The sequence below is a fragment of the Nipponia nippon genome, unplaced genomic scaffold (genome assembly GCF_047370975.1).
Source record: "Nipponia nippon isolate SJK-2023a ecotype South Korea unplaced genomic scaffold, ASM4737097v1 scaffold_32, whole genome shotgun sequence".
Classification (NCBI taxonomy): Eukaryota; Metazoa; Chordata; class Aves; order Pelecaniformes; family Threskiornithidae; genus Nipponia; species Nipponia nippon.
In genome coordinates, this window is record NW_028262350.1 from 491,102 (window position 1) to 517,390 (window position 26,289).

Below are 26,289 nucleotides of genomic sequence, written 5' to 3' on the forward strand. Positions count from 1 at the left end.
GAACAGCACGGAGACTGCTCATGTCATCGATGAACATTTTGTGCTATTTTTTTATAGAAAATTTCCTGATGCAAATTAAAGTCAAAGGGAAAAGCTAACCTGCGATTAGGAATACTGAGCTTTTTGATAGCAGGATTTATCTATAGTACTTCTCAAAGGAGAGCAAACTTTATACAGCAATAGCAAATGCCAACAATAGACTCTTGTTTCCCACCCATTTTTGAGTTTATTAGGCAAGATTACCTTTGAGAAGATACTCTTGAGCTTCAGGTGCAAGTCTAAAAGAATCTGTATCATTAGTTATAAAGCTATACTCAGCTCTCAGCATCTGACATAGAAACACTGGCTTCATTGTCTACATCAGTTCGGTTACTGTATTCACTAGCAGCAAAAACATCCTGTTTAAAAAGTCTGTGATTTCCTTTTTATAGGATCTTTTTTATTCCTCCTGACTCATTTATAAAAGAGGTTTGGCTACAGACTTGTGATCAAACTCCTTTACAATACTGGAAGTTCAGAGTCGTTTTAAACAGTCTCTGCTGAACAGAGGTTGTAACTTCCAAAACGTTGAATGACCAGCCCCACGCATGCAGACTGATGGTTTACTCTCCTCAGATAACTGTTTTGCCTGTGAATCAGGTTTGCTTCTGTTTCAAAATATTTGCCCAGACCTCAGTTGATCAAGAAGCCAGTGCCCAGTGTGCAGATAGGAAGGATCTAGAGGTGTTGGGGAGGTGAATTTCTTAATGAGCCTTTGTTTAGCAGTTGCAAAAATTAAGACAGGCTGACACCAGGGTGAGAGTTTAACACCAAAGCTACAGAGAACCGCTAATAATGTGTTTATTGAAACTTAGCAGAAAGATACTGATTCACATCAAAAACCATCAGACTTTGTGGAAGAGGTAATTTTTAAAGAGAGGACTAGCTGTTTCATCTGTGGGATCTCACAGTTGTGTATGTCATAACTAAAACACGTATTTTATAAGAATTGAAATAGCGTATGTGTGGGCCTACCTCTGTGTATATGCAATTAATGTATCACAAGAAAGGTACTGCTACTGCGTCTTTTTTCTTTAGCAATATCTCATGATGCTTTAAAACACCGTAGTGACTTTGCAGTACATTATAGTCATGTGTCTAGCCTTTCAAATAAATGCTTGTTCTTTTCCTCTTTCTCTCAGAGAGGAAGATCCCTGACGAAGATTTCATTATATTAATTGATGGTTTAAATGAGGCTGAATTTCACAAGCCAGATTATGGAGACACTATAGTATCATTCCTGAGCAAAATGATTGGAAAATTCCCTTCCTGGCTGAAGCTGGTAGTGACAGTCAGGACAAGTCTACAGGTATGCTGAGACCAAGAATTGTGATAAACTGTGTCATTGTCATGGTGGGCTTTGATAAAGAAGATCTTAGTGGATGTCTGGATTTGCTTAAGACCCTTTATTTCAGGTTACCTTTTTGGCTTCTTTGTGCTTGGATTTACATTCATGTCCCCAAACTCACTCTACAGTGTTGCAGGGATTTAATCCAGCATCACTTACTCATGTCAATAAATGTTCATCAGCAAATAGTTCAGTTCATTTGAATGAGACAGCTCACATGCCAACAGGCTACTTACTCGCTGAGCGTATTAGGAGGGTAGGACCTGATGTATGTCAGCCTGTGCTGCTCGAGAACATCCTCTCCTCTGTGTGGAAGGGCGAAGGAATGCGTATCTTCATACCCCTCCTGCGTGACCCAGAGCACGAGAGTGTGATTGTTTCTGTCTGGAGGAGTCGATGTTGGGCCAAGATGTTATTCAGCTCAAGGAAGAATATCTTGAGCAGGTGCTGAAGCTCTAAGCTGAATGTTGTTTGGATTATTCTTAAGTATTTTTATTTTAGTTTACCAGCTGGGCAGGTTTTTACCTTCAGCCTGTCCTTAGCTACTCCTCACCACTCTCCTGGCGTAAGGATTAAGCTGACCTTAGTTTGTTGGCTCAACTGCTCATCTGAATGGAGCAAGCTGGGAAGCAAACACAATGACCCAGTTAGGGCAGATCTGCTCTTTCAACTGTTACACAGTAGAGCTGGTTGATTTGCAGCATCATTTGTGGAAACATTCACACTGAGTGTCGGAGCCAGGAACCCAGAGGAGACAGATGTCAGAGGGACAAGACACACGTTTGGGAGCCAGCTCATAACCACTCTTCAGCTGGAGCAGCTGGTCTGGGCAGAAAGGCATGTCTGCAGCTCTACGTTTCTCATTTATTCATTATTAGCCATTTTTTCATTAGCACAGGGCTGTGCAGTTCATTTTTTATGGAGATCCATTAGGCAGTTTTACTGAGATTTGCTGATATTTACTGAGATCCACAGGTTGATTTACTGTGGTCCTCCTGGCAGGGAGCTGAGTGCTGGTTCCAGCTCCATCAAGGCAGCCAGCTGCTGCACGCTGCCTTTGTAGCTGGGAACAGCAGCTGCTCCCCAAGACACCAGGACAGCACAGGCTATCTGCTGTTCTGTGCTGCAGTTCTGTTTTTTGCTCAGTAATGCAGTAGATTAAACATCATTTGGAAGAAGTCTCTTTGTAATTGTAGGTAAATTGCATCCCTATGACTTGTATTCCTCATTTAGTAAGGGCTTTTGCAGCCCTATGGTTTTCACTGCAAGCTTTAGTTTTGCACTGTGCTCACCTTCTTTATTTTTTTGGAGAATTGATGGCTTCTCCTGCAACTGCCTTGTCCAGCTCCGTTGCATCATTTCTCCCTGTTTCGCAGTGACTGAGAGCCCATGACACAAGAATTCCTTTGGAAAGGCCTTTGGTGATCTTTAGTTTGTGTTGCATAAACATCATCGGTGAGCTCAACAGATGAGAGAATCCCTGGCCACACTATTGTGCAGCAGATAGATGTATTTTTTTTTGCACTGAAAAATACTCACTGTTGTCTGTCCTGATGTTTCTGTGCGTTTCCCTGTTAATAGCAGCTGTGTGATGCAGGAGCACACTCCTGGGGAGGTACTTAGCTCAGCTTCAGCAAAATTTCTTGTGGCCTCAGATCTGTCATTTGGTTGCCCATTCCCTCTGACGTGACAGCAGAAGGGGTGGCACGTCAATACGTGATTGGGATGGGATAGGAACAACAAGGGCACTGCTCTGTGTGAATTTTCCAGCCTTTTCCTGGATGTGGTATTAGGAACAGCGTCCTTCATTTTTATTTCAGTCATGTTTCACATGCAACCTACTTGATTATAGATGAGATTGTGAGGTCCTGAGGGCACAAACCGCCGTCTTGTGTGCTTGCCCTGATGGAACAGGTCTTAAAGGAGTCTCAAAGGTGCTATTGTAATATGAATTAAGTTTACTTAATGAATAATAAACACTGCCAGCATGAGCATCCTTTTTTTTTTTTCTTTCTTTCTTTGTAGGAAATAATTAAGCTGTTGCCCTTCCACAGAATATTTTTGGATAGACTGGAAGAGAATGAAGCCATAGACCAGGACCTGCAGGCATATATTCTTCATCGGATACATAGCAGTTCGGAGATCCAGAACAACATCTCGCTTAATGGCAAAATGGACAACACTACATTTGGCAAACTCAGTTCTCACCTCAAGACCTTGAGCCAAGGGTCCTATCTGTACCTAAAACTCACTTTTGATCTCATAGAGAAAGGATACCTAGTACTAAAAAGCTCCAGCTACAAAGTAGTCCCAGTGTCTCTGTCAGAAGTTTACCTGTTGCAGTGCAATATGAAGTTCCCAACGCAGTCTTCCTTTGATCGGGTTATGCCTCTCTTGAATGTGGCAGTGGCATCTCTGCACCCGTTAACAGATGAACATATTTTTCAGGCCATTAATGCAGGTAACATTGAGGGCACTTTGGAGTGGGATGACTTTCAGCAGAGGATGGAGAACCTTTCTATGTTTCTTATCAAACGTAGAGATATGACGCGAATGTTTGTTCATCCTTCTTTCCGAGAATGGCTTATTTGGAGAGAAGAAGGTGAAAAGACCAAGTTTCTTTGTGATCCTAGGTAAGCAAATGCCCTGAGAAATCGGAGTTTACAAACGTGTTCATCTCATACTATTACCTGAATCATTTCATTTTACGAGGTTGGACATGGATTTGTCTCACCTGACTTTGGTCTGTAGATCTCTACATCTGTACTAGTCACCTTAGATCTTTATGTTGTTCATGGAAAGAAATAAGCATCCCCTTGGCACACAACTGACCCAGCAAACCTAATAGTCATCTTCAGAATGAGATCAGCTGTTCCTCAGAAGGCACCAGGCTGACTAGTTCCCATACAGGCATCACCAGGGATGTCTGCATTTCGGCAGATTACTCCTGCCAGCTCAGACTGGAGAAGGGGAATCATCCTCCCTTTCTCCAAAGGTACCAAAGCCACGTGAAGTAGAGGATAAGGAGATGAAAGATGAACAGTGTGGATACGTCTTTTGCAGTTGGCTTCTTTTTGAAGTTTTGTTCCTCACAGTCCTACTAAATGTCTTTTTGAAAGCAAAATAACAGAATCAGCCTCTAGCAGTTTTGGACTGTAAATGCATCCATAATCTCTGTCCTGATAGCAGCTGAGTTCCTGGCTTAGCTCACAGGGAACAGAATTTAATCATGGTTAGATTTATATTCTTTAAACCAAATGATCACTATTAACAACGTTATCTTTGTTTCTACTGAAGAGTGGAAACAGACACTCTTGACTGTAATTCTAGTGGTTTATCCCCCTAAGCTTTGCTCCATTTGGCCTGCCCGTTTCTTAAAATATTATTATAAAAATCAGGGAAACACTTGGATTCAAGGCCATGTCAGTGCATCTCCCAGACCCCATGACCAGTCTGAAGAAAATCTGATGGTATCTGCTGGAAACGAATAGCCACCTGGCTGATTAAAGCAGCTGTAGCTGTTAGCAGTGTCAGAGTAATTTACCATTTTAAGTTTTGTGGTATACAGGCTGTAACAGAAAAATGCTATCTAGCTCCTCCCAACATGCATCTTTTCTGTTTTAGTAGGTTCTGCACAATAATCCTATCGAGCGAACCCTTTGTAAAGCATCTCACAGCAGCAAGTGTCTTTATATCAATCAATGTTAGTTATTTAATATCCTTCCTTGGAGTCATTAAGTGCTTGTCAGTGCGTAATGCTTTTCCACCCTGTTTGCAATGCCTGTGCAGCGCTTACGCCTATGGAGCTGAGAGCTTTCTCCCTCCCAGTTGCTCCCACCCGGCACTACTCGTTTTGGCTGGCCTGGCTGTAAGAAAGCTTGTCATCAGCTGGGCAAGGGGACAGCAGCCAGCATGCCTGGCAATTACCACTAATCACACAGCGCTTGCCATAACGAACCGTAGCGAGAGCAACTTGGAAAAATCACTACTTTCCTTCATTACCCCACAAAGAAAATTAAGGTGCAGGATGCTTAGGGTAAGACACCCACAAGTGTTGGGTGCTGTGTGGTAGCAATGCATATGGCTAAGTAACGGCGGGGGCTTTGGTGCTCTGGGTCCAGAAATACTCCTCTTCATCTCACAGCAATGGGCAAGGGTGTTCTCAGAATACCAAATTCAGAATGAAACTCAAACGTGCTGCATTTTAGGTGCTTTCACACTGAAACCAGGCATGCAACCATGTGTGATTTAAGCACGAAGGCACAAATCAGCCTGTATTTGCTCGACAGGTCACCAGCAAAGTGATAGATCTCTGCTTAGGCTTTGGGTTTCGTGCTGTCTTTCATGAACATCATGAACACGTCGCGCTGCCGTCCAGACGATTTGGGAAACTTTCAGGCATCACTTTTCATCTCATATGTGCCATTTCATGTGATAAATTAATGGTGACTTTAAAGTGTATGGGGAACACTCATGCTCTTTGCAGAGCTAACCCGACTCAGCTCCTTGCCACTAGCGAAAAAGAAGTTGCAGTGCAGATAACAGGCTCCCACTGCCTTGAGTGTGAGTCCATACATACCGGAGGACTAATGAATATCTCTAATGTATAATGTGCGCTAATTGCGTTATACTCTGATGGTAGATAATGAAACAGGATACATTTCAGTGATTAATAGACTGGACCCCCTGAGATTCAGCTGCTGTGCTCCTCAAAATCCTCCTGTCCAGCTCTCGGGGAAGAGCTAATATTGACATGTTGAGCTCAGAGCATGGTAAACCCTTAGCGACGATTAAGATAAGTAATGATTTTTCATTTTATTTCTTCTAAAAGAAGCACAGCTTGCCACAGACAGAGCTCGTAGGAGTAGCCTGTGAAAATTTACCTGCGTCTGGTTTGTTCACAGCCAGTTTGATGTCTTTCTGCTCACTTGGGAATTGAGAAGATGTGGCAACTGTATGGACCGCTCCTGAAGTTCATCGTCTGGCGTTGCAGAAATGCGCCGTTCGTGTGAAGCGTGTTGACCTTGCCATGTCAATACATAAAAGAGTCCGGTTGCTGAGGCTGATTTTTTTCCCCAGGAGAAGAGCTTTGAAGTGAAATGTGGTTTTGTGAAGCTGCTTTTAATTGACTTACTCTGACAGAGTGTCCAGGTGTGAGGACGTTCCGAAGGAAATTGGGATAATGGGCCTTGTGTCCGTGGCACTGCAGCTTGGGCAATTTTCCTTGTTTCATTAATGAGAATGAGTTCCCATGTTCTCAGAAGCACAGAAAAGAGGGGAGAGGAAGAACACAATGACCAGAAATTATCACATTTTTCTATGCCTTTAAGATAAACAGCAGATCTCCATCCTCCAGATTTTTGTGTTAGATTGTTGAGATGCTAGCCCTCTTCTTTGAACACTCACCGTGCGTTTGCTGTCCAAAGCAAAGGCTAATTGGCATCAAAGGGGAACGCTATCGCTGCAGACGCTCCTGCAGGGGAACCCCCCCAGCATCCACTGTTGTTTAATAACAGGGCACCAAAAAAGCCTTTGTCAGAGTGTTTAACCAGCATTGCAGTAATGACTTCCCCAGCCTGTCAGTGTAGCACTATTAACCAAGCATCTTAGTTGACAAATAACATAAAACATTTTAGAGAAAGACCCAATCCTTGGTGCACGGAGAAAGTGGTTATTATTGTGTGTTCACTCTTATGCTTTTATTTCTTAACCTCAATTCTGCTATAATGCTGTGCTGTTTCCTGCCTAGGCTTAATCAGAAACTTCCATGCAATTATTTTCCGTGCTTTTACAATGCTAATAAAATGTTTTAGTCCTGTGCTGCTGATGAGGGGACTGTGAGAGAGACAGAAGTGAAGTGATTTGCGCTGGCAAGGCAGTAAAAGAGCTGTAGTCAGATACAAACCCCAGAAGTGAAATTACTCTGTCCAGATTTAAGTATCAACATCTGAGTTACTTGTCTAGACTTGCTTTATAGTCAGAGGAGAGAAATAAGAATGATTTGTTTCATCATGAGCTAAAAGGCTAAAATAGGTCAGATGAAGAGTGCCTGGGAAGCGTCTCTTCTTGTTGATTTATGAAGGGAGCTCGGGATGACAGGCTCACCAGGAGATGTCTCCAGTACTGACAAATAAAACTGGATGAGATTAATCTGTCCAGGCTGCTCTTCCAACCAATACACCGGGTTTTGAGGTAGATTCACAGATTTTCTTTTCTTGTACAGGAAAACTAAGGAAGGAAGAAGATAGTCTCTATGCTGTTGCATGCATATGACTGTCTTAATTTGGGCTTTTGCTTCTCAGGGTGACAGCGGACGACCCAGCGTTGTGGGTGCTGGTGGTGTGTCCCCTGTCATCACCACTCACTCTGGAGCAGGGTAGAAACAGGCTTTTTGTCTGCACTGCTCAGGGAACTTCACAGCATCTACAGGACCTTAGCAAAATGAAGCATTTAGATCTTCACCTCAAGCGCTTCACCTCTGGCTTGGATTCATCTCACCTAATTTTAGATGCTTGCAATCCATGCATCTGTTCCTCAGGCAGTCACTCTGATCTCCTTTAATACTTGAAGCCATTCATCTGGCCTGTTTTAGCCATTGACTTGCATGAGCTGAATCCCATACCCGATCCCCTCTGCTGCCTGGAGGGCAGTCCAGGGTAACTCACTCAGGCGTGGACATGCGGCTCCCGGGGAAGTGACCTGCACCAGGCTGGAACTCCAAGAAGATGGGAAGCTGCAGAGGAGGTGCCTTCGGCGTAGGCTTGCTCCTGTTTGCTGAACTCTGGAAGTGCAGCCCAAGGTGTCTCTCCCACCCAGAGCTGCGGTGTTGGATAGGCAGAGCACAAGCTCTGCTGAGCTGGGTTTTATTAAGGCCAGTCTGCAAGTCAGCATAATGAAGAATGCTTTTTGTCTGCAGAAATTAAACTGTTCCTTAACATGACAAAGGCTCTGTTCTGCTTCTGGCTCCTTGCTGTTGCACAGATGTTTGGTTTACTGCGCTTACTCTGTGGTTTACCATATGATGGGGACAGAAGCTTTTTTCCTTCCGTAAGAAGAGCAAGAGCAGCGAGGACAGCAGTCACTGGCGTGATGATGGAGGAGAGTCTTCTGGTACAGAACTTTGAAGGAATATCCTGCTCCACGCAGGACGTTTTCACTGTGTGGAGATGCAGAGCTGTTCTCATGGATACTACAGACATGGTGTTAGTCTTAAATCCTGAACATCTGTGGCCGGGTTTCCGGAAAAGCTGAATGCTCAGGTATGGAGAGAGATCAGGCAGCCATTTGGCATCTCTCAAAATCAAGGTGTTTCTGCCTTGTTCAGCGATGGCACCGCTGGGCTGATCTTGCTCTGAAACCCAAGCTTGGAAATACCGCATGAGGAATCGATACTCTGCAATAGATGTTCTCTTCAGTGCACCAAGACTTTATCAGGCAGCTCCTGCTCATTGACTTTATTAGAAGATATCTAGTAATCAGGGATATCACAAAAAAAATAATCAGGGAGAAATACCGGTGGCTCTATTGTTGAGGTTGAGGGCATCTCCTCATCTCTTCCCTTCTACATCAACAAACCAAATCTGTCCCTGTCCCTGAAACCCCAAATAAAGGCACCCTGCATGGATTAGCATGCAGCAGTGATCGAGACAGAAGTATGCATCTCTAATTCAACACGCTGAGTTGCCATGGTTTCTAGCAGAGCTCTCTTTTAATACAATACAGTGTAGGTATTTTGTGTTTTCCTTTTTCTCTTGGGAGGCATGCTGCAAGTGGAGACTTTTCCTACACAAAATTAATGTTTTTATGTATTACCTAGCAAAATGATAGAGCGTATACATTAAAAAAAATACAGTTGTTTTTTTTTATTTTGGTGGAATGCTTAATCTGATTGACAAATAACAATCTCCAGTCAAAAGATAATTAATTTAGAAAGTTCGGAGGAAAAGAAGTCGGTGAAAATGATACTTACAAAAATTCAGGGATACAACAAACAGCTTTAAGGGGTGGGTCCTTAGATTATGCATCAGCTTCTTAAAAATTATCCACAGTTAGCTCCTCCATACGTAGCTCACTTTGTCATTATGGTGCGTGGATTAGTTGACTTTCTTCCTCTTTTATGGTATAAGATTCTGAAAAGCTCTTAAAATACAGTCTGCTTTATTGTTAGCTGAAATGGGTGTTCACCAAAACTCAGGCTATGTCTTAAGTGTTTTCTCTGCATTCATGTGGGATGGATTTCACTCAGCGAAGCAAAAGTGCTATTTGAATTCAAGGTGAGGCAAAATAATGGGTTTAGGATTTATTTGAATCCCTTATATACACTTATGCAGAAGATTAAAAATAATGCAGTGCCCGCTAGCACCTTGTGAGGATGGAGATGAAATAATCAGATTTTCACAAGCGGTCGGCAGTCAGTGGTAACCCCAGCTCTCGAGGTGCAGCAGGGAGCTGAGTGCTGCTGCTTCTGTTATTATTTAGCATTGCTTTACCATTGGAATTACCACTCTTAATGTGTTTTTCATGGCTCCAGACTGCCACTCTTTTAGCTCTATGTGTATATAGCTCACGCTGGGCTTTTCTGAGTGCCTCCAGGTACAGGTACATGCCAGCACTTGGTGCATCAGCAGAACCAGGAGGGATATGTTGTCATTTGTCGTTTTGCTGTCTCCAGCTGTGGGCTAGATGCCACATGTCACCGAAATACATGAGGTCAGGTTTTTTTCCTTCCCAACTTGCTGTCCGGTCGTATGCACTTGTGCAAGGCCTGTGCTGAGTTAGTGTAATTAATGACCAAATCACCACGGGATCTGGTGTTGTAAGATCATTTCCACAGCTCTAATTTTGGCAGAAGTGTGGAGTGTGGTAGAAGTGGTGGCTTACCTGTGATTTGAGGCAGGGCTTCGTCTATACCCATAGCATAAGAATGACAGTACAATGTTTCTTGCGCTGTTAATTTACTCCTCAAGCGGACTGTAGTGAGTGCCATATTTTTTGGATCACAAAGATGAATCCATCATAGTGTCCTCCACTTAATCGGAGGGGCAAACACAATCTGTTCACCAAGCAGTAGGGACCTGATGGAGAGCTGACTCTGAGAATACAACTTTTAGGCTTCCCATATGACTTCCAGAATAAGGTTTTCCTGATTCCATGACTTATAACCTAGTATATTTTGAAATACAAAAAGAGCGGGCAATAGTTCAACAATATGAATGTAGGAAGCTCATTTGTGCAGCTATCCGCGTCGCCAACATCTCTGGATGTTAACTCTAATCTCATGCAGAAATACAGAGCTAAAAAAATAAATCATTAAAGCTATTGGTAGCAAGTTGGGCAGCGTTAACAGGGACTTCTCTGAGCGTCAGAAGCCAATGCTTGTGTAATACGCAGTTCAGGACAGAAGAGAAGGAAAGCTGAACTTATTCATGTGGTGGCTCTGTGTCTAGCGAAGTGGCTTAGCTGCACGTTTTCCCTCTGAAATTTGGGCAGGGCTGCAGCTGTAGTGTCAGTTGGAAGAGAAGAGGAGAAATGGGAGACAGATTATAAATCATGACAGATGAGATGGAGAGCAGATGTGATCGTTACCACCATAAAGGACATCAGTAGAGCAGCTTGTTTTAACTGGCTCATTAGACATGCAACCTAAGCATTCGGATGCAGAGGGATTTTTGAATATATTTAGTGTCTTGAGTTACTGTCCTCATAAAATCTTATCTTTTTCTTTTTTTTCTGGACTGTAAACTTCTGTATGCTGTACCATTTTCATGGAAGAAAATATCCATGGAATAATGCATTCTGTGGCATGGAGCCACCAAGAAGAGAGAAGTGGAGTTAATCAGAGGCAATATCAATGCTGACTGAAGAAAGAAATGTTGCTCAATTTGTTCCTGTTATTTCATAGACTCATAGAATAGTTTGGGTTGGAAGGGACCTTTAAAGGTCATCTAGTCCAGCCCCCCTGCAATGAGCAGAAACGTTTCATTCCTCAAATCTTAAAACCCACTTAGGGAGCAAAGCTATCTTCCAAAAGTTCACTAGAGAGTAGCCTTGACTTTGTTCCATCTCGCTTCTTACATGGTCATTTACTCCTGGTCAAAGCAGCAGTAAAGCACTTCCAAATCACATTGCCCATTCTTTTGTAACCCCGTATATTCTAAATTACGTCAGGTTGAATGAGAACAGAAAGTGCATCACCATTGGCTTTTTGAGATCTTGTGTAGTCACTGGAGAGCTTACTGAAAGATGTTGTTATTCATTTTACCCATCCCACATATTTATTAAATATGCCAGCAGTCTTTTCACACTGCTCTTGGACAACGCTTCTTTTCTCTGAATATAAAGTAGTCTGTTCCTGGCAACCAGCAGATTTTCTGAAAAGCCTTATGAACTGAACAGAGACAAGGGAATTGCATCTTTATTCTCTGGATCTGTTTTTTTAAATCTCATTAAGTCAGTGCCTGTAAGCATTTGGAAATGCTTTTTTTTCTCTCCTTTATCCTTCCTTTTTTGTTCTGTATTTTTAAATCATTGTAAGTATCTTTTGTTACCTTAAATCTTAAGGGTGCCATCAGAGTTGTCTGGTTTTCCTCTTTGCTGCTTCTCTTGGCAGTTCTGGTGCCCGACTGCAGTAGTTTCATATAGTGTAGAGGTTCTCCAGGATCAGCTGCTGACACAGATGCAGTTCTGTTATCCTGGATAAGCTACAGACCTCTTCTGTCTGTGATAGCCAAGTATGTAACATAATCTGAGGCATGGACTCCCCATCCTTGATAAAATATGGGTGCAGCATGGTTAGTACTTATGGAATTTTTAATAGATGGCGTTGAGAAATAAAAACGTGACCTGGATTGCGAGCAGGTCTGCAGCATGGTCTCAGTTTCAGCTGAGCTGCATCAGTGAGGTCATTGCTATTACATCTCTGAAAGTTACTTGAATAAACTTTCTGCCTGAATGACACAGCTGTGGATGCTGTTAATACCACATCAGAGGGGTAAGGAGCTTTCCAGCTCATTCAAAATTAGGAGTCATTAAGCACAAATGTTCTAATGCATCTCTTAATGCTGCAGATCTTGTTAACTACTGTTTGGTCCTCTCCTGGCTGCCTCACACACACTCGGATCAACCTCCCCTGCCTGCCTGGGGCCGAGGACGTGGGGCAAGGCAGCGCTGGCTGCATTTGGAGCTTGTGTTTCTTGAGCACATCCCTCTAGATGTGAACAGGACTGTAGCTGTGCAGATAGTATTGGGTTTACTGGTGTTCAGTCACACCCTGGCAATGAAGAAAAATCCAGTGAGCCTATTGATTTTATGAGATGTTAGAAACTTAAGTCCTCCATCGCCAAGATGCTGTTACTTAAATTAAAATTGCTCTTAATGGTAGGTCAGACACCATTAAGTGACTCCATTTCTGCTTTTCAAATGCTCACAGAGCGGTTTGTGCAATTCTTTAGCTCTCCTTTACACAAATCACGGTTTTGCTGCTTGTGCTGCTTTTACTGCTTAGACTACACAAGGCCACAGGGAATGGTAATGAAGCACTAAGAGTTAGGATGATGACTGGATATGGATTTTTTGTGCAATGCTTTGTCTCCTGTAAACCAGAAATAGTCAGTCTAGCACTTCTGCTTGGCAGCAATAACATCATGGTTGAAATATTAAATTATGATCGGATGTCTTTCTAAGAGACCTGCTTCAGTGAAACTGGGATGCTGGACTTGGTATGCAAGTCTATGGCTCATGTATCTATTGACAGATGGGTTGAGCCTTATCTGGACTGCACTTGGTTTGCAAGTCTAACCCATACATCTGTTGATATGTGGATTGAGCCTTATCACCTGTACTATAAAAAAGTAAGCTTAGATAATCATGTATGGCCCCTTTTAGCCTGGAAATCTCATGTTTAATACCCGGAGTGATGGATTTCTAGCTTACGGCTGAGGCCATTAGGTGTTCTTCTGTGTAATGAACAGTTGTGATTATGGTACGAGTGGGTTAGTGCAAATAAGACAACTGTTGGCTGAAGAAAGCAAGCAGCAACCATTCTGGCATAGGTTTTTGTCCCGCTCATCAGGAAGTGTGTCTGCAGTTTCCTAAAGCAGCTAGAATTGGTAGCACGCTGCTGCTGTGTCCTTGGTTACTTCTAGGCAGGGTGATGGGTTTTGATCAGATACTCCATAGCTTGTCTCGCTGCAATGAGATCTGACCCAAGGGATGGAAAGATTTTCCTTGGCTTTGAACTTGGCTGTCGCAGTTAGCTCAGCAAATTAAACCGGTGTTTAATTCTGTAGGAAAGAATATTGCATGCTTAAGAGCGTTCCCTATTTTGTTTGAATTTGCTTGTATGAAGTTAAGTCCTTCCAAGTTAATTCGCAATTATAACATCAGAGGGAAACTATGTTACAAAAATCAATAAATCAATTTTGGTGATTAAATGATCCTTCAAGAGGAGCTCGCTGAGCTGAGCTTGGTCTTTCTGCAGTCTGGACAGACATCCTTCTGAAAGCGAAGGAGGCTCCAGGGTTTGTCAGAGCAGACATTATTCTCTGTGCCGAAGTTATAAAATTGCACTCTGCAAAGCTGAATAAAATAAGAATACACATCTCTTGGAAGACCAGATTCACTGGGCACAGTGTCAAATCTCTGGATTTTGGAATGGTTTCATGGGATTAGCTGGAAGAAGGGAGATGTGGGTGTACATCAGGGAATTTGGACCTCGGTAGGTTCAGAAGTAAACGGGACTGATTCTCTCTTATTTTTTTGTCTTTTACTCCAGTAGTGCAATGTCTTAACACTAGAGTAATTTTACACCGTTTTAAATCTCTTTTACATTGCCTGAGGGATAGAGCGGTATAAATGAAGTGCAGATCTGTGAGCTTTCAATATTTTCTTTTGTGTTTCCTCATGCTCCATCACAGCTCTTTGGTCATGCTGGTATTTTATTAGTGACACCTTGTACCTTTCCATCTGTGGCACGAGGGACGGGTGCATGATGAGGGATGTGCTCGAGGTACCACCTCCCTGCATCGCCTTGCTCTGCGCCTACAGCTATATGTGCCTCAGCTTCAGGTGAATAAGGGAGCAGATGTGTAGGGACCACTCTGCTGAACCCAGCATCTCCCCTTCTGCCCATATATAGCCTTCACTTGCATTAGCCTTCCTTATTGCTGCTGTATGTGTGCACCAGTTCATGCTACGGAGGGGCTTGCAAGGATGAAGACACGTCTTTATGTCTCTATATATCAATGTATGTGCACATCCACACAGGCACCCCCACTGCTACAGGAGTCAGCACTGACACAGGCAGCCTGCAAGAGCAGACAAAGGCTGCCGGAGCTGAGCTGGCAGTGCTATTAATTTTTCACAAAAAGAAATCTTACATTAAAAATAGAAAAATCTCTGATGATAAACTCTGCAGTGGTGAAATTCAAAGTACATCATTTCACTGAGCTCCTTGATGTAGAAATCATTACTGTCATCCTCTGCTGTATTAAAAAAAAAAAAAAGAAAGAAAGAAAAAAAGCCTGTGCTGTTGGAGTCTGGTTTAGCATGCAATTAACATTGACAGAACAAGTGACTGCAAGTATTTACCAACAAGCCCAAAGCCAAGGTCTGGGAAACATTGCAGAGGTAACGGATTACTTATGAATACTGTACTTCATTCTGGAATAGTTCATACATGCCTTATTCATAACAGCCAAAGTCATGCATATAATTAAATTTAGGTAAATACCCTACCAGCTGCAGCTGAAAAGCAATTTAGGAGCTAACTGTGGAACCTGGGCTCATGTGTCAGGAGGTGCACTTCATCTCTCACTGTGAAGAAAAGGCACAATAGAAGTTTCTGGATCTTCAGTTCATGCTTAGGATTAGTATAGTTACGGCTCCGTTCAGAGCCTTCCCAAACATTTTCAAAGAGGTTTCCACCAGCCCTGCTCAACAACCAAACAAATGGCATTATTTCCTCTTCTGTGATGTGAAAAATAGAGGTAGAGAGGGGTGGCTGCAGGGTCCCCTTCTGCAGCCACTACCAGATCTGGAGCAGAAAGCTGCGGTTCATGATCGCCAGCCTGATGAATCTCCCCAGAAAGGAAATGAGCTGACGGCACTGAATGAACTTGCACCACCAACCTTTTAGTGGAGGTAGATGCACTGGCTCTTCTCCAAACCATAAGTGCAGCATTGTGAATCTGATGAGCTATTGAGTGCATTGAGCGTATTAGAGTGATTATAGGTTTTCATAATCTGTCTGAACGGGGACGGATAAAATCTAGCAATTGCTGCGCTCCTTGACTTGCAGCTGTATCTAGCAACACTCAAGTTGTGTTTCATAGTCACTTGTTTCCTTCTGATTTATTTCTCCTTTTCGTGGGCATTCCTGGAGGTTAATCAGCATAATGAGCAAATGTATTTGTCTGTCTCCTTTAAAAGGATGTGACCTGATGTCCTCTCACTCCAAAGATGGGGAACAAAGAGGGGAAGAGTGAAAGAAAGGAAAGACAACAAGCTGTAGATAACTTAAGGTGCTACAACCACTTCCAAGGCCCTTCTGTTTTCCCGGCTTTTTATGTTTTGTCCCTTCTGTTGGTGCTATATGGAGAATTCTCACAGCACGGACGTGTGGAAATCGGTGGCACTGCCCTGTGCACAAGGCATCCTGCCTAATTTTAAGCACTCGGCTGAGGCATCTAAGCTACATCTTGATGGGCTGAGTCACCATCTGGAAGAGCTTGTCCTTCTGCAGTAATGGGGAGCGTGGAGCTACGGGATCCCGATATGGGCATCTCACCATGTGCCAGGCCAGGGTCTGGAGAAGAGCATGACAGGCAAAGCATGCAAAAAAAGAGGGGTTTTTTCCAGTTTCTTTTTCAGCTCAAGTCACCCTAAGTATGAAGGGCACCATCAGTCAATAAAAATATTTTAGACAGTAGTATATTATTTGAGTTAGTGGAGCCTCTGTAAATTTAATTGCATTTTGGAGAGAGGCACAATAGAATTACTCACCAGTGAAAGAGTTTATTTTATTACATGTGAATGGAATGCGGTGCTCTTTCACCTCTCAAGACCTGGGGATCAAATCCTGTCTTGTAAGAAAAAGACGTTTTGTTTTCCATCCTGCCTCTCCAGCGGGCACATGTCCACATCCTACCAGTACCACGAGGTCTGGCAGAGCATCATCAGGCTCTGCTAAAATGAATCCATGTATTATCGGTCCAAAAGGAGGCTCATTGGCAGGGCTTGGGGGAGACCTTGCCAAACACCTGGCCGTGGCATTACAAGTCTTTCACTTTTACTCTGAGTTTATTTTGAGATAGGGGTAATCATTCTCCCTGGATGGAGATGGCACTGGCAGATCCCCACCATTGTGAAAACTTCTTGTCTTCTGTAATATTTACTTGCCATTTGGCCACGCAAAGCACTTTTCTGCTTTACCAAATCATGATGAGCTAATAACATTCCCTGTCCTTAAAAGCCCTTTGAAAGCCACAGTTGATATCATGTTTTATTTTCTTTGGCTGGAAGGGGTTTGATTCCTTTTATGCGTAGTCACGTTTTTATTTAGTTCCAGAAATGAAGTGGGTTAAAAAGGACTCCCTTGGGAGTACCCAGGGACTTAAAGAAGAATACAAATTTGTTGGCAAAACCAAGAAAACTGCAACTCCCCAGAGCACTGAGGTCCAAGTGTGGAGCCTCGGTTCCTCCTCCCCTGCTTGTTGCATCTCCTGCTGTTGCATCCATGCGTGCCTGCAGGGGCAGATAGCTGCAATACTTCACATTTTTTGCACTGCATGTGTTTTGTGCGTGTACGGAGAATCAGCTTCTCGCGTATTTGAGAGGACCCAGCCATGCTGAACTTTCTGTGTTATAAGCTGGAAGTTTGTATGTTTAAAAATGTCAGTAAAGATCACCATTTGCGATGGAAGTTAGTGTCGTCTTTATTATGTTTTGCCTTAAACAAGGCTCTGTGTATCGCTCAGTTAACTTGCTTTGGTTGTCAGCCTGGTAGGTTGCTGCCAGAAGCATCTTTATTACTGGAAAAGCTGAAGAATGTGTTTAGAAGGAGTTTTACATGGAAATAAAGTTGCTTCACTTTGCAGGATGTGTCACAGGGTGGAGAATGTAGTTGTCATTTAAAGGACATTTTTTCAAAGTGTGGATATTTTAAATATATCATTTTCTAATGACTTCAGGTTTGGTGGCATGCTTTCAAAGCACAATTCTCCTCTGCAAAATGACTATAAAAGTAGCACTTCACCTTTCATGAAATTGTACCTCTAGTGTTCCCAAATTTACGTCTACTCATAGAAAATAAATTGTTTTATTTTTGCTGTCCTCCAGTGTTTGGGGTTTTTTGAGCTATCAGTGATCACCAATAATAAAGGATGCAGTTAGTTGGTGGTTTACAAGTGAGAATTAGTCCAGCTCTGTTTCCCAAAGCTGGACAAGATTGAAGGCTTAGCAGGAGCAAAAACTGTTGTCAAAAGTTCTTTTGTCGATGTAACAAATACTAACATATTCTTTCTTCTGATTTTAGGAGTGGCCACACATTACTTGCCTTCTGGTTTTCCCGTCAAGAAGGAAAACTAAATCGACAGCAAACTATTGAACTGGGACATCACATTCTCAAAGCACATATTTTTAAGGTAACAAAAATTAAAATGAAGACTTATGCCAACCTCATCCCTGCTGCGTACAATCTGCCAGCACTGGCAGCGTTCAGTCTCTCCTTGTTTTAGGGTTGCTGTAAGAAATGTGATTGCTTCAGGCTGCTGAAACATGTAGAAGTGAGCTTTAGAAAACTAGCAATGGTATATAAGAAATCCTTGAAATGAAACCATCCTTCAGACTGTAAATTCAGCAGATAGCCTCCTTACCTAAAATTGGTCTTCTATCGTATGAGGTTTCTTCCCATGCAAGATGAGTTCCTTGTAACAACATCTCGAAAAAAACAAATCATTTAAAAAGGAGTGGTTTTGAAGAATCCAGCCCAAAATTGAGATTGTAAAGGGAAGATCTGATGGTCCTTAAAATCCGATGATGGGACCATTGATGGGTCCATTTTACTCTTCACACAGACATTTAAGACCTGGGTAATTGAAAGGCAAACTTGGATGTGAGCATCAATATGACCCATAAATTACGTATCATTCTTTTGCCTGTTGGCCCATGTACCAGAAGATGGAAATGAGAGGATGGATTTGTAAGGTCACAGGAAATACAGAATTTATTAACAGTATTAGGATCTGTGGGTGCTTAAAACTGGTAAAAAAGATGAGGCTATATTTTTATCTGATCTGTATATGATTTTATAGACTTAAGAACTTTAGCACCCCTGTATTTCTAGAGCAAACAGAAAATTTGTCTCTTGTGTCAGTCCTGTTGGACTTATTTATGGAGTTCCCTGTGCTGAATTCACCATCAGGTGCAGTAGCAAAGTCTCCTTGTTTGGGAAAGCTATGGCTGGAGCCAAAGGGAAGAACCCCAGATCGGCACATTACCTGATCAGTGTATAATTTTCAAATTTTGAGTTACGTTCCCAAGGCCAAATTCAGCAGTGGGTTTACTGTTCAGCTGCCATTTACATCTAAGTCTGATTCCAAATCTTCTTCGTTTCACACTTCCACGGTACAAACAAATAACAGGGTTTCAGGCTTTAAACAAATGACGGTTTTCATTAAGTGGACAAGTTGCCTGTAGATTCCAGATTTAATTGAGCAATATTTACAATAGTAGAAAATGCCAATTAGCATATGAAAAATGTCAGTACAGCCTTCTGTTTCTAATCACTTGGCAAAATCCTTGGTTTTGCAACACTGCAGCAAGAATAGTATGTCCTGGTGGCAGATAAGCATAACAGTATGTTATTTAGAAGTACTGTAAAGTTTTGAAGCAGTTTGGATTAACTGGATTAGAAACACTGTAAAACTTAGTCTTTCACTTTTCCTTGAATAGGTTTATTCTTATTCCTTTTTTAACAAGTGTTTGCTGAGTGAAACAATAGCTTCATTCGTTTTTGAAGGAGACATGGAGCTGGAATATTGCAGACCATGTTTAAGATCTTGAGCATGCTTTTAAGATAATATTTCCGAGAGTACGTACACAGACTCCTTTTCCTGTTGTTACTGACTGTATTTGTTTCTAAGCAAGCATTTTTTGTTTTCCATTCAAGCTTTTCATTCTGTCTGATATGTTGCTGAAGCTGTTACCAGTATGGCATGGGTTTTCTGCCAAGTAGGGAGCGTGTCGGGTCATCAATTCAGTGTGTTTTTCCTGAAGCATCACGTTATAGCAGCACCTTTCTGCAGACACAAAGATCCTAATTTTGAAGGTATTTATGGAGGCCTGATGCCATTGTAATTCCATTTTATTTACCCATCATGAAGCCAGGAGAGGATTAAAACAGGGCTAAAGCATTTTATCCAGCCAGGGAGTACTGATTGATTAAACAGTGCGGAAAACATACTTGTCCTTCCCCAATCCCTATCAGTTCGAATCCACCGGTACCTTGTGCAAGGTAATGATGGGACACTTGGAATTTCCAGGTGTAAAAAATCAGTGATGCACAGACATAAGGTGATGACCTGATAGATACGTGTAAAGAAGCTCTCACGCTCCCTGCTTTGCTCGATGGCTGAGATAGATATGCTGGTTTTCTTTTTTAAACACAAACATCCTCAAACAGTTTGGGGAAAAAAAAAAAAGTACAAATGTTTTAGTCTTTTAAAGCAATTACCAGTCTTAACAGGAGCATATGGAAACCCAGCTTGGAAAGCCTGGCATGGAATGAAAGGGCAAGAAGAGAAATGTGCAGTAATGATACAAGAAGACCCAAATTTCAGGCTGACGTATGTTTTGCAAATCAACCAAAGAGAATTCTTTAATTTCATCTTAAATTAGTAGGCTAAAATGTCAATAATCCAGAAATGGGTGTCTCTCATCCCCAGAATGAGAATGTAATGACAATTACAGGTAGAAGCACTCACTTTGACAGTTACAGGTATGTAAAGGTGTCTGATATTCCTTGAAAAACAGCCTTATAAAGATCTTCTGTTGAAGGTGCCAATGGCCAAATAGCAGAGGAAGCGATAAGTTAGAAATGAAGGGTGCTGACAGCTGCGTGCAAGAGTGCAGGACAAAAAAGCAAGCCTGTTTGAAAACTGGGGTTGTGGGGGGTTGGCAAAGTTATTCAAATGAAGCGTGCATGGTCAGGCCATGCCTTGGTCCTGTGTCGGATGGTCCCAGTGAAGTGGAAACCACTCATGGTATTGCAGTTTGATGTTGCGTCAAATTGGGATTTGCTTTTGCTGAAGGGTTCAACCCGCTTTACAGTTCTGGGCAGAAAAGGGAAATAGAAAAGGAAGATAAGATCTGTAGAATGAGAAATAGTGCAGTTTTCTTTCAGCAACTGAATGATAATGGTGCTCAATGTATTTATTCTTTAAAGGATAAATGTCATCTTTTATGTCTTGCACTAATATCTAAGTATATATGTTCTAATACAGCTGTTAAGATTTTTATAGCATATGTGATTATCTTCAGATGGCTATTCTGAAAATACATACTCTTTCCGTTGGTCCTGATGGTGGCTCAAACAGCTTATTTATGGGTTTGATAGTAGTATAAGTATTTTTAAATTCTTTTAACCGTTTATTATAAAATTGTTTTCCATTTGTCCAATTTTACTGTACTGAGTTCACTGAAATTTAATACTGACCTCTAATGTCCTGTATTGTGTCATTTGAAAAGCAGCGTTTAATGGTGGCCAAAATTCCTGAGCTCTTTTTCTGCCTCTTAACACAAGCAGATATCTTTCTTTATTTAGCTCCCTGAATTTTGAAGGAAACAAGCACATGGAGTTGTTATTTATAAGAGCTTGTCTAATCTGTTGCTTCTTTTTATGGTAAAACCATTTCAAGTGACAAATCTGTTGATGGCTGGTGCAATGCTTCAGAATATCTTTCACACGTAGGTATTAGAGGTCTGCAACTGAGTCCAGCAGTGGGCTCAGATGATGATTCCTCCACATCTTCCTTTAGAGGAAACAAACCCCACCTTTTGCTGCTGGTTTTCGTCCCACCAGCCTACACCATCCATGTCAGTCTGTCATACAAAAGACTTATAAACTGAAATGTGATCCTGCTGCTTTGCATAGATAGAAATGACCACACAGCGTGCAAGGAAGTAGAAATCAAGGTTTGCATATCAAAACAGAATTAAAGATGGCTGTACGGTTTCCATGGAAACAGCAGCTTTTAATGGTAAATCAGTAACAGAACAGCAACATATAGGGCGTACCCACATCTCACAATGGAGCACAACACGCAGTGAACCTTGTTGCTGGAGTTGCAAACCCATTCCTCTTGTCTTCGATCCAGCTGTTTGCTGCTGGCTACAGAGCAATTATTGCTTCTTCGATAGGAGGGGCCGAAACTTGCTTAACAGTTCCGTGCTCTGCCAATTAGTGTTGCTGGAAAAAAGATGTCAGACCTTCTATATATTATGTATAGCCTGATCATGGACGCCAGCTGGAAAGGTTGGGGACGGTCTGGTATGAGATATGGGAATACTGTTCTAGGCTGAGGTTGAGACTTCCTTAATTTATCTTACTGTAAGCAGATGTTGTCATCTAGTTTAACTGTGTGAATAATAAGGAAACTTTGTGAATCAGTTCTGCCAAAATAATGTGTACTTTATTAAAAAAAAGAAGCATGCTGTGCTCCTTAGCATAACATTTTCTGAGGGTGTTGAATAGATTCAGGTTGCTCACAGTTTAATCCTGCCTTTCCTAGACCTTGGAGATGGCTACAGTACCTTTGCAAGTTATTTCCTACAAGCTTATTAATTCACTGCAAGGTCGGATGTGGCAAATTGTCACATTGTCTTGTGTATAGCTGTTAATGTCTTGAAACTCTTCGAAGTCCAAGGACCCAGGAGGATCTGCCCAGTGTGACTGAGCATATTTGTAGCTTGCATCTAAGTCATCTTTTCTTTTTTAGGGGCTGAGTAAAAAAGTTGGGGTATCTTCCTCCATCCTGCAAGGGCTTTGGATCTCCTACAGTACTGAAGGTCTTTCGATGGCTTTGGCATCTCTGAGAAATCTCTACACCCCAAACATAAAGGTACTGAAGGAGGAGGAGGAGAGCTGGGGTGGTTCAGAGCTCACGTGAGAAGCTCCCAGCAATGCGCAGTAACTGTGCATAGAGTGTTTGCTGCACCTGCCTGCCCATGGCAGTGGTCCCACCCAGGCAGTGCTGAGCAGCTTGCGGGGCATTCATCTTGAGCTGGGGAGAGGCCATCAGTTCAGTTGGGATTCTGTTACCATCTTGGATGATCCCTCAACTCTTCTACTTTGACCAGGGATCTCCTTTTAATTGCAGTGAGTGAACAGTGAATTTGCGCTTGTGCAAAATGGTTCACTTGCGGTTTTCTCCCCAGAGATGTGGGATGCGACAACTGGTGTTGAAATTTGACAGCCCCGTAAAGGGCTCTGGCTTAGACAGGCACTAACTCAGAGGCAATGCCAAACACAATGGCACATGCTAGTTCAGGCACTACGCACCCATTTGCGTTGGTAAGGATGAATGTGTTCGCTTAAGTGACTTCATCTCTACAGCAAAAAGGATTTCAGAGAGTGATACAGGTTTCAGATTGTCCTTCATCTGGAAGGATGTTTGCCGCAGCTCCTTCCCATGCGGGTGAAAATGCCTAAAATGGGACTGTGTATTTGGCAAGTGTTTTTACTGGTCATTTTATGTCCTTTGCTATTTGCTTGGAAGCATGCAGAGGGCCCTGGTTTAAATTCTTTTGTTGCCTTGAAAATAAACTAATGTCTCTCCATAAGACTCAGCTAACTTCTTCTTTTCCTGTGCAGGTCAGTCGGTTGCTGATTTTAGGAGGTGCAAACGTGAATTATCGGACCGAAGTTCTGAACAATGCCCCCATTTTGTGTGTCCAGTCTCACCTGGGTTACGCAGAGATGGTGGCTTTGCTCTTGGAGTTTGGGGCCAACGTAGATGCTGCTTCTGAAAGTGGCCTGACCCCCCTTGGCTATGCGGCTGCTGCTGGATTTCTAAGTATCGTTGTGCTGCTGTGCAAGAAACGGGCCAAGGTAAGGCAACCACGTTCCTCGAAAAGCTGATTTAAACTATTCCACATTTATGCAAGGCCGGGCACAAGCTGCACGCAGGATATGTAACCCCTGCTAAAGCATATCCTCCAGCAGATGAAGCCAGGATGCTGCTGTGGAGGGCTAGCTTTTTCTGCTAAAACGTAGTGGCTTTGAAAATCTCACATTGACACCAAAGCTAAGTAACTCATGAGAGTCTGTAAGTAGTATTCTGGAATTCAGGTCTGAGGTAGGAACTGCCTAACCACGCTGCACTGGTGGCCTGCTGAAGGATGCTCTGGAGAACTCCTTGAACCTCACGAGGTTAAAATGGCACCATTGCTTTTGGAACATGGAGCGTTCTTTAAATATCTCCTTGAGACACATTTTCCAAAAACTTCTGTCAGACTTGTCCTAGAAAAATATCCTTTGTTTAGCTTTGTGGTCTGTGTTGGGAATTTTAATTGTATATAATGAGTCAAGTTTAAATGTTTTGTTGAAGAAGAAAATTGTGCTGATTTTTAAATTGAAGCCTCCTGGAAACAATTTGTGGTTTCTCTATATGTTTAGCTTCAGTTTAAAAAGCAAAATATGGGTTTGTGTAGTTTTGGTATGAAAGTCTGGATGACTGAGGGACCCATTTAGATCTTGCCATATTGTCTGTAATAATGCAAGGACAGTATAAAGGAAAAAAAGAATTCTGCTTTTGTTGGGATAGCCCAACAGGAATATTGGGGCTACAAAATGCAATGCCAAAGTCCTGCCACTCATAGCTTTCCTTGAGTACCCCTAACTGGAATGAGAAAATACCCCAAAACCAGCTGGGTTTAGTGTGAAGGCTGAGATGTTTGATTCTGGCATGGAAAGTTGAGAAATGAGAAATATGAAAAATATTTATCATATTATAATGTATTAATATTATTAGTAGATGAATATTTTCATATGTATTATATTAATATAGTCAATATTGTTAGACTATATTAATATAATAATTATTTCTCATACTTATAGTATGAGAAATGCAAAATAATACGTTGCAGAGAAGGGGTTAACCAGCAGGAGGACAGTAGCTGATCTGCCTGTCCCGTTTTCTCGAAGTTACCAGTCTTGGGATAGGACCTAGAAATCCCAGTTGATGTATTCAGGCATTGAATGAAAACTATGCCCTGTCCTGAAAAGCCAACCAAATAAGTTCCTACAAGGCTGCCAAGCACGATCTCTGTTTCCTGTTGACTTCTGCCTGCATTGGGTTTGCGTTGTATGTTCGACTGCAGGCTGAGGCACTTCTGTCTCTCTTGAAAGAAATGGTATGTGGAAAACAAGCTAGTTTTCCTTTTGTGGATTTGCATAAAGGAGATGGTATCGGTGTCTATGATTTCAGTCCGCAAGAAAACACGGTTGCTGGACTTAAGGACACAAAGGGGAAAATGCTTTTTCAGCCTTTAAGTCTGATGAAAACTGAAGAAAGCTAAAAATAATGGTAACTTACCCAAAGCAAACACTTGTGGCCAAGAGGATGCCTAAGCCTGGGGAAGAGTTGCTTTGGGAACGGTTGTTTTCTGGTCGTGGAAGGGATAGTTTACCAGAAAAATGCACATTTTGCACATGTGGCATTATTTTGAAACCAGGGCTGGAAACACTGAAGAAATGAAGACATTTTGCTCATGATTTGGCTTAATTGTATTTTGTCATCTCTTTTCAAGGTGGATCATTTGGACAAAAATGGTCAGTGCGCTCTGGTTCACGCTGCTCTCAGAGGACACTTGGAGGTGGTGAAGTTCTTGATCCAATGTGACTGGACCATGGCTGGGCAACAGCAGGGAGTGTTTAAGAAGAGCCACGCCATCCAGCAGGCACTGATTGCTGCGGCCAGCATGGGTTACACCGAGGTAAGACCTACCAGCTCTTCATTACCTCTGCAGGGTGGGAAACCAAGGGTTGACTATGTTTCCTAGCCAAAACATTGACCAAAGAGGGTCTTGGAGGTGGAGTCAGTACCTCTGTCCTACTCTTCCTCCCCTTCCCCTCCCAGGCAGCGGGCTTCACAGATCCCTTAGCAAACCCTGTGGTCTGGGCAGGCATCCAAGAGAGGAAGCATAACAAGCCTGTATGTTGTTGGAATAAACCTTTAAGCAAGGGTGGATAAACAGTGTGTTACTTACGCCACTCCTCCAGCGCTGTCAGAGGAGCATGAGACCACGTAGGTTTGGACTGTATGTTGGGGGGAGAGAAGAGCTGAAGACCTTGCTCCTATCATACTGATGATAAAGATCTGTGATATGGAAAATGATGTATGTTTTCCTACCAAGAAGTGGTCTTTGAGGATTTTTGCATTGGTTGATTTCTTTGCTAAATTGAGCTCCTCTCATTTACTGGAGTTTTGTTTTTGCTTTTGTTAAGCATAATCCATGGAAACATAGGTAATGTGCTCAGATCAGAGGAGCTAATTAAAGAAAGCTGGGAAATTCTTATTAGCTAAGTGACTGTGAGTTGAACCGATTAGAAGCAGATGTGACTTCAAAACCCTAAAGATCTGCATGCCGAGGACATAATTTGTAACAGGGCACAGAACTTTTTAAATGGGAATTTCCCCCCAGATAGTATTCGTCACCTTTATAATATATAGAAAGGAGTTTTGGAATTGTTTAATATTTCTGTTGCACCGTAAAAGGTACCTGGCTGCTTATAGAAAATACTCCAAGTCCCTGTTTTGAGGTGCTTGCAGTCATAGGAGATGCAAGCTGATGATTACTTTGCTGTTTTTCTCCAATGATAAAACAAATATTTAGCATGTTTATGA

General features: G+C 42.3%; 1 protein-coding gene across 14 annotated transcripts in view; it reads left to right on the forward strand.

The window, feature by feature from the left end:
• TANC2 (tetratricopeptide repeat, ankyrin repeat and coiled-coil containing 2) overlaps nucleotides 1–26,289 on the forward strand; it is a 252,476-nt gene that overhangs the window by 198,709 nt on the left and 27,478 nt on the right. For all 14 annotated transcript variants that reach the window (XM_087770084.1, XM_087770086.1, XM_087770087.1 and 11 more), the window contains 6 exons: nucleotides 1,182–1,348; nucleotides 3,413–4,020; nucleotides 17,919–18,027; nucleotides 22,381–22,503; nucleotides 23,256–23,492; nucleotides 25,193–25,378. In XM_087770084.1, coding sequence (XP_087626210.1) covers nucleotides 1,182–1,348; nucleotides 3,413–4,020; nucleotides 17,919–18,027; nucleotides 22,381–22,503; nucleotides 23,256–23,492; nucleotides 25,193–25,378 — 1,430 coding nt within the window. The remainder of the gene's footprint in view (nucleotides 1–1,181; nucleotides 1,349–3,412; nucleotides 4,021–17,918; nucleotides 18,028–22,380; nucleotides 22,504–23,255; nucleotides 23,493–25,192; nucleotides 25,379–26,289) is intronic.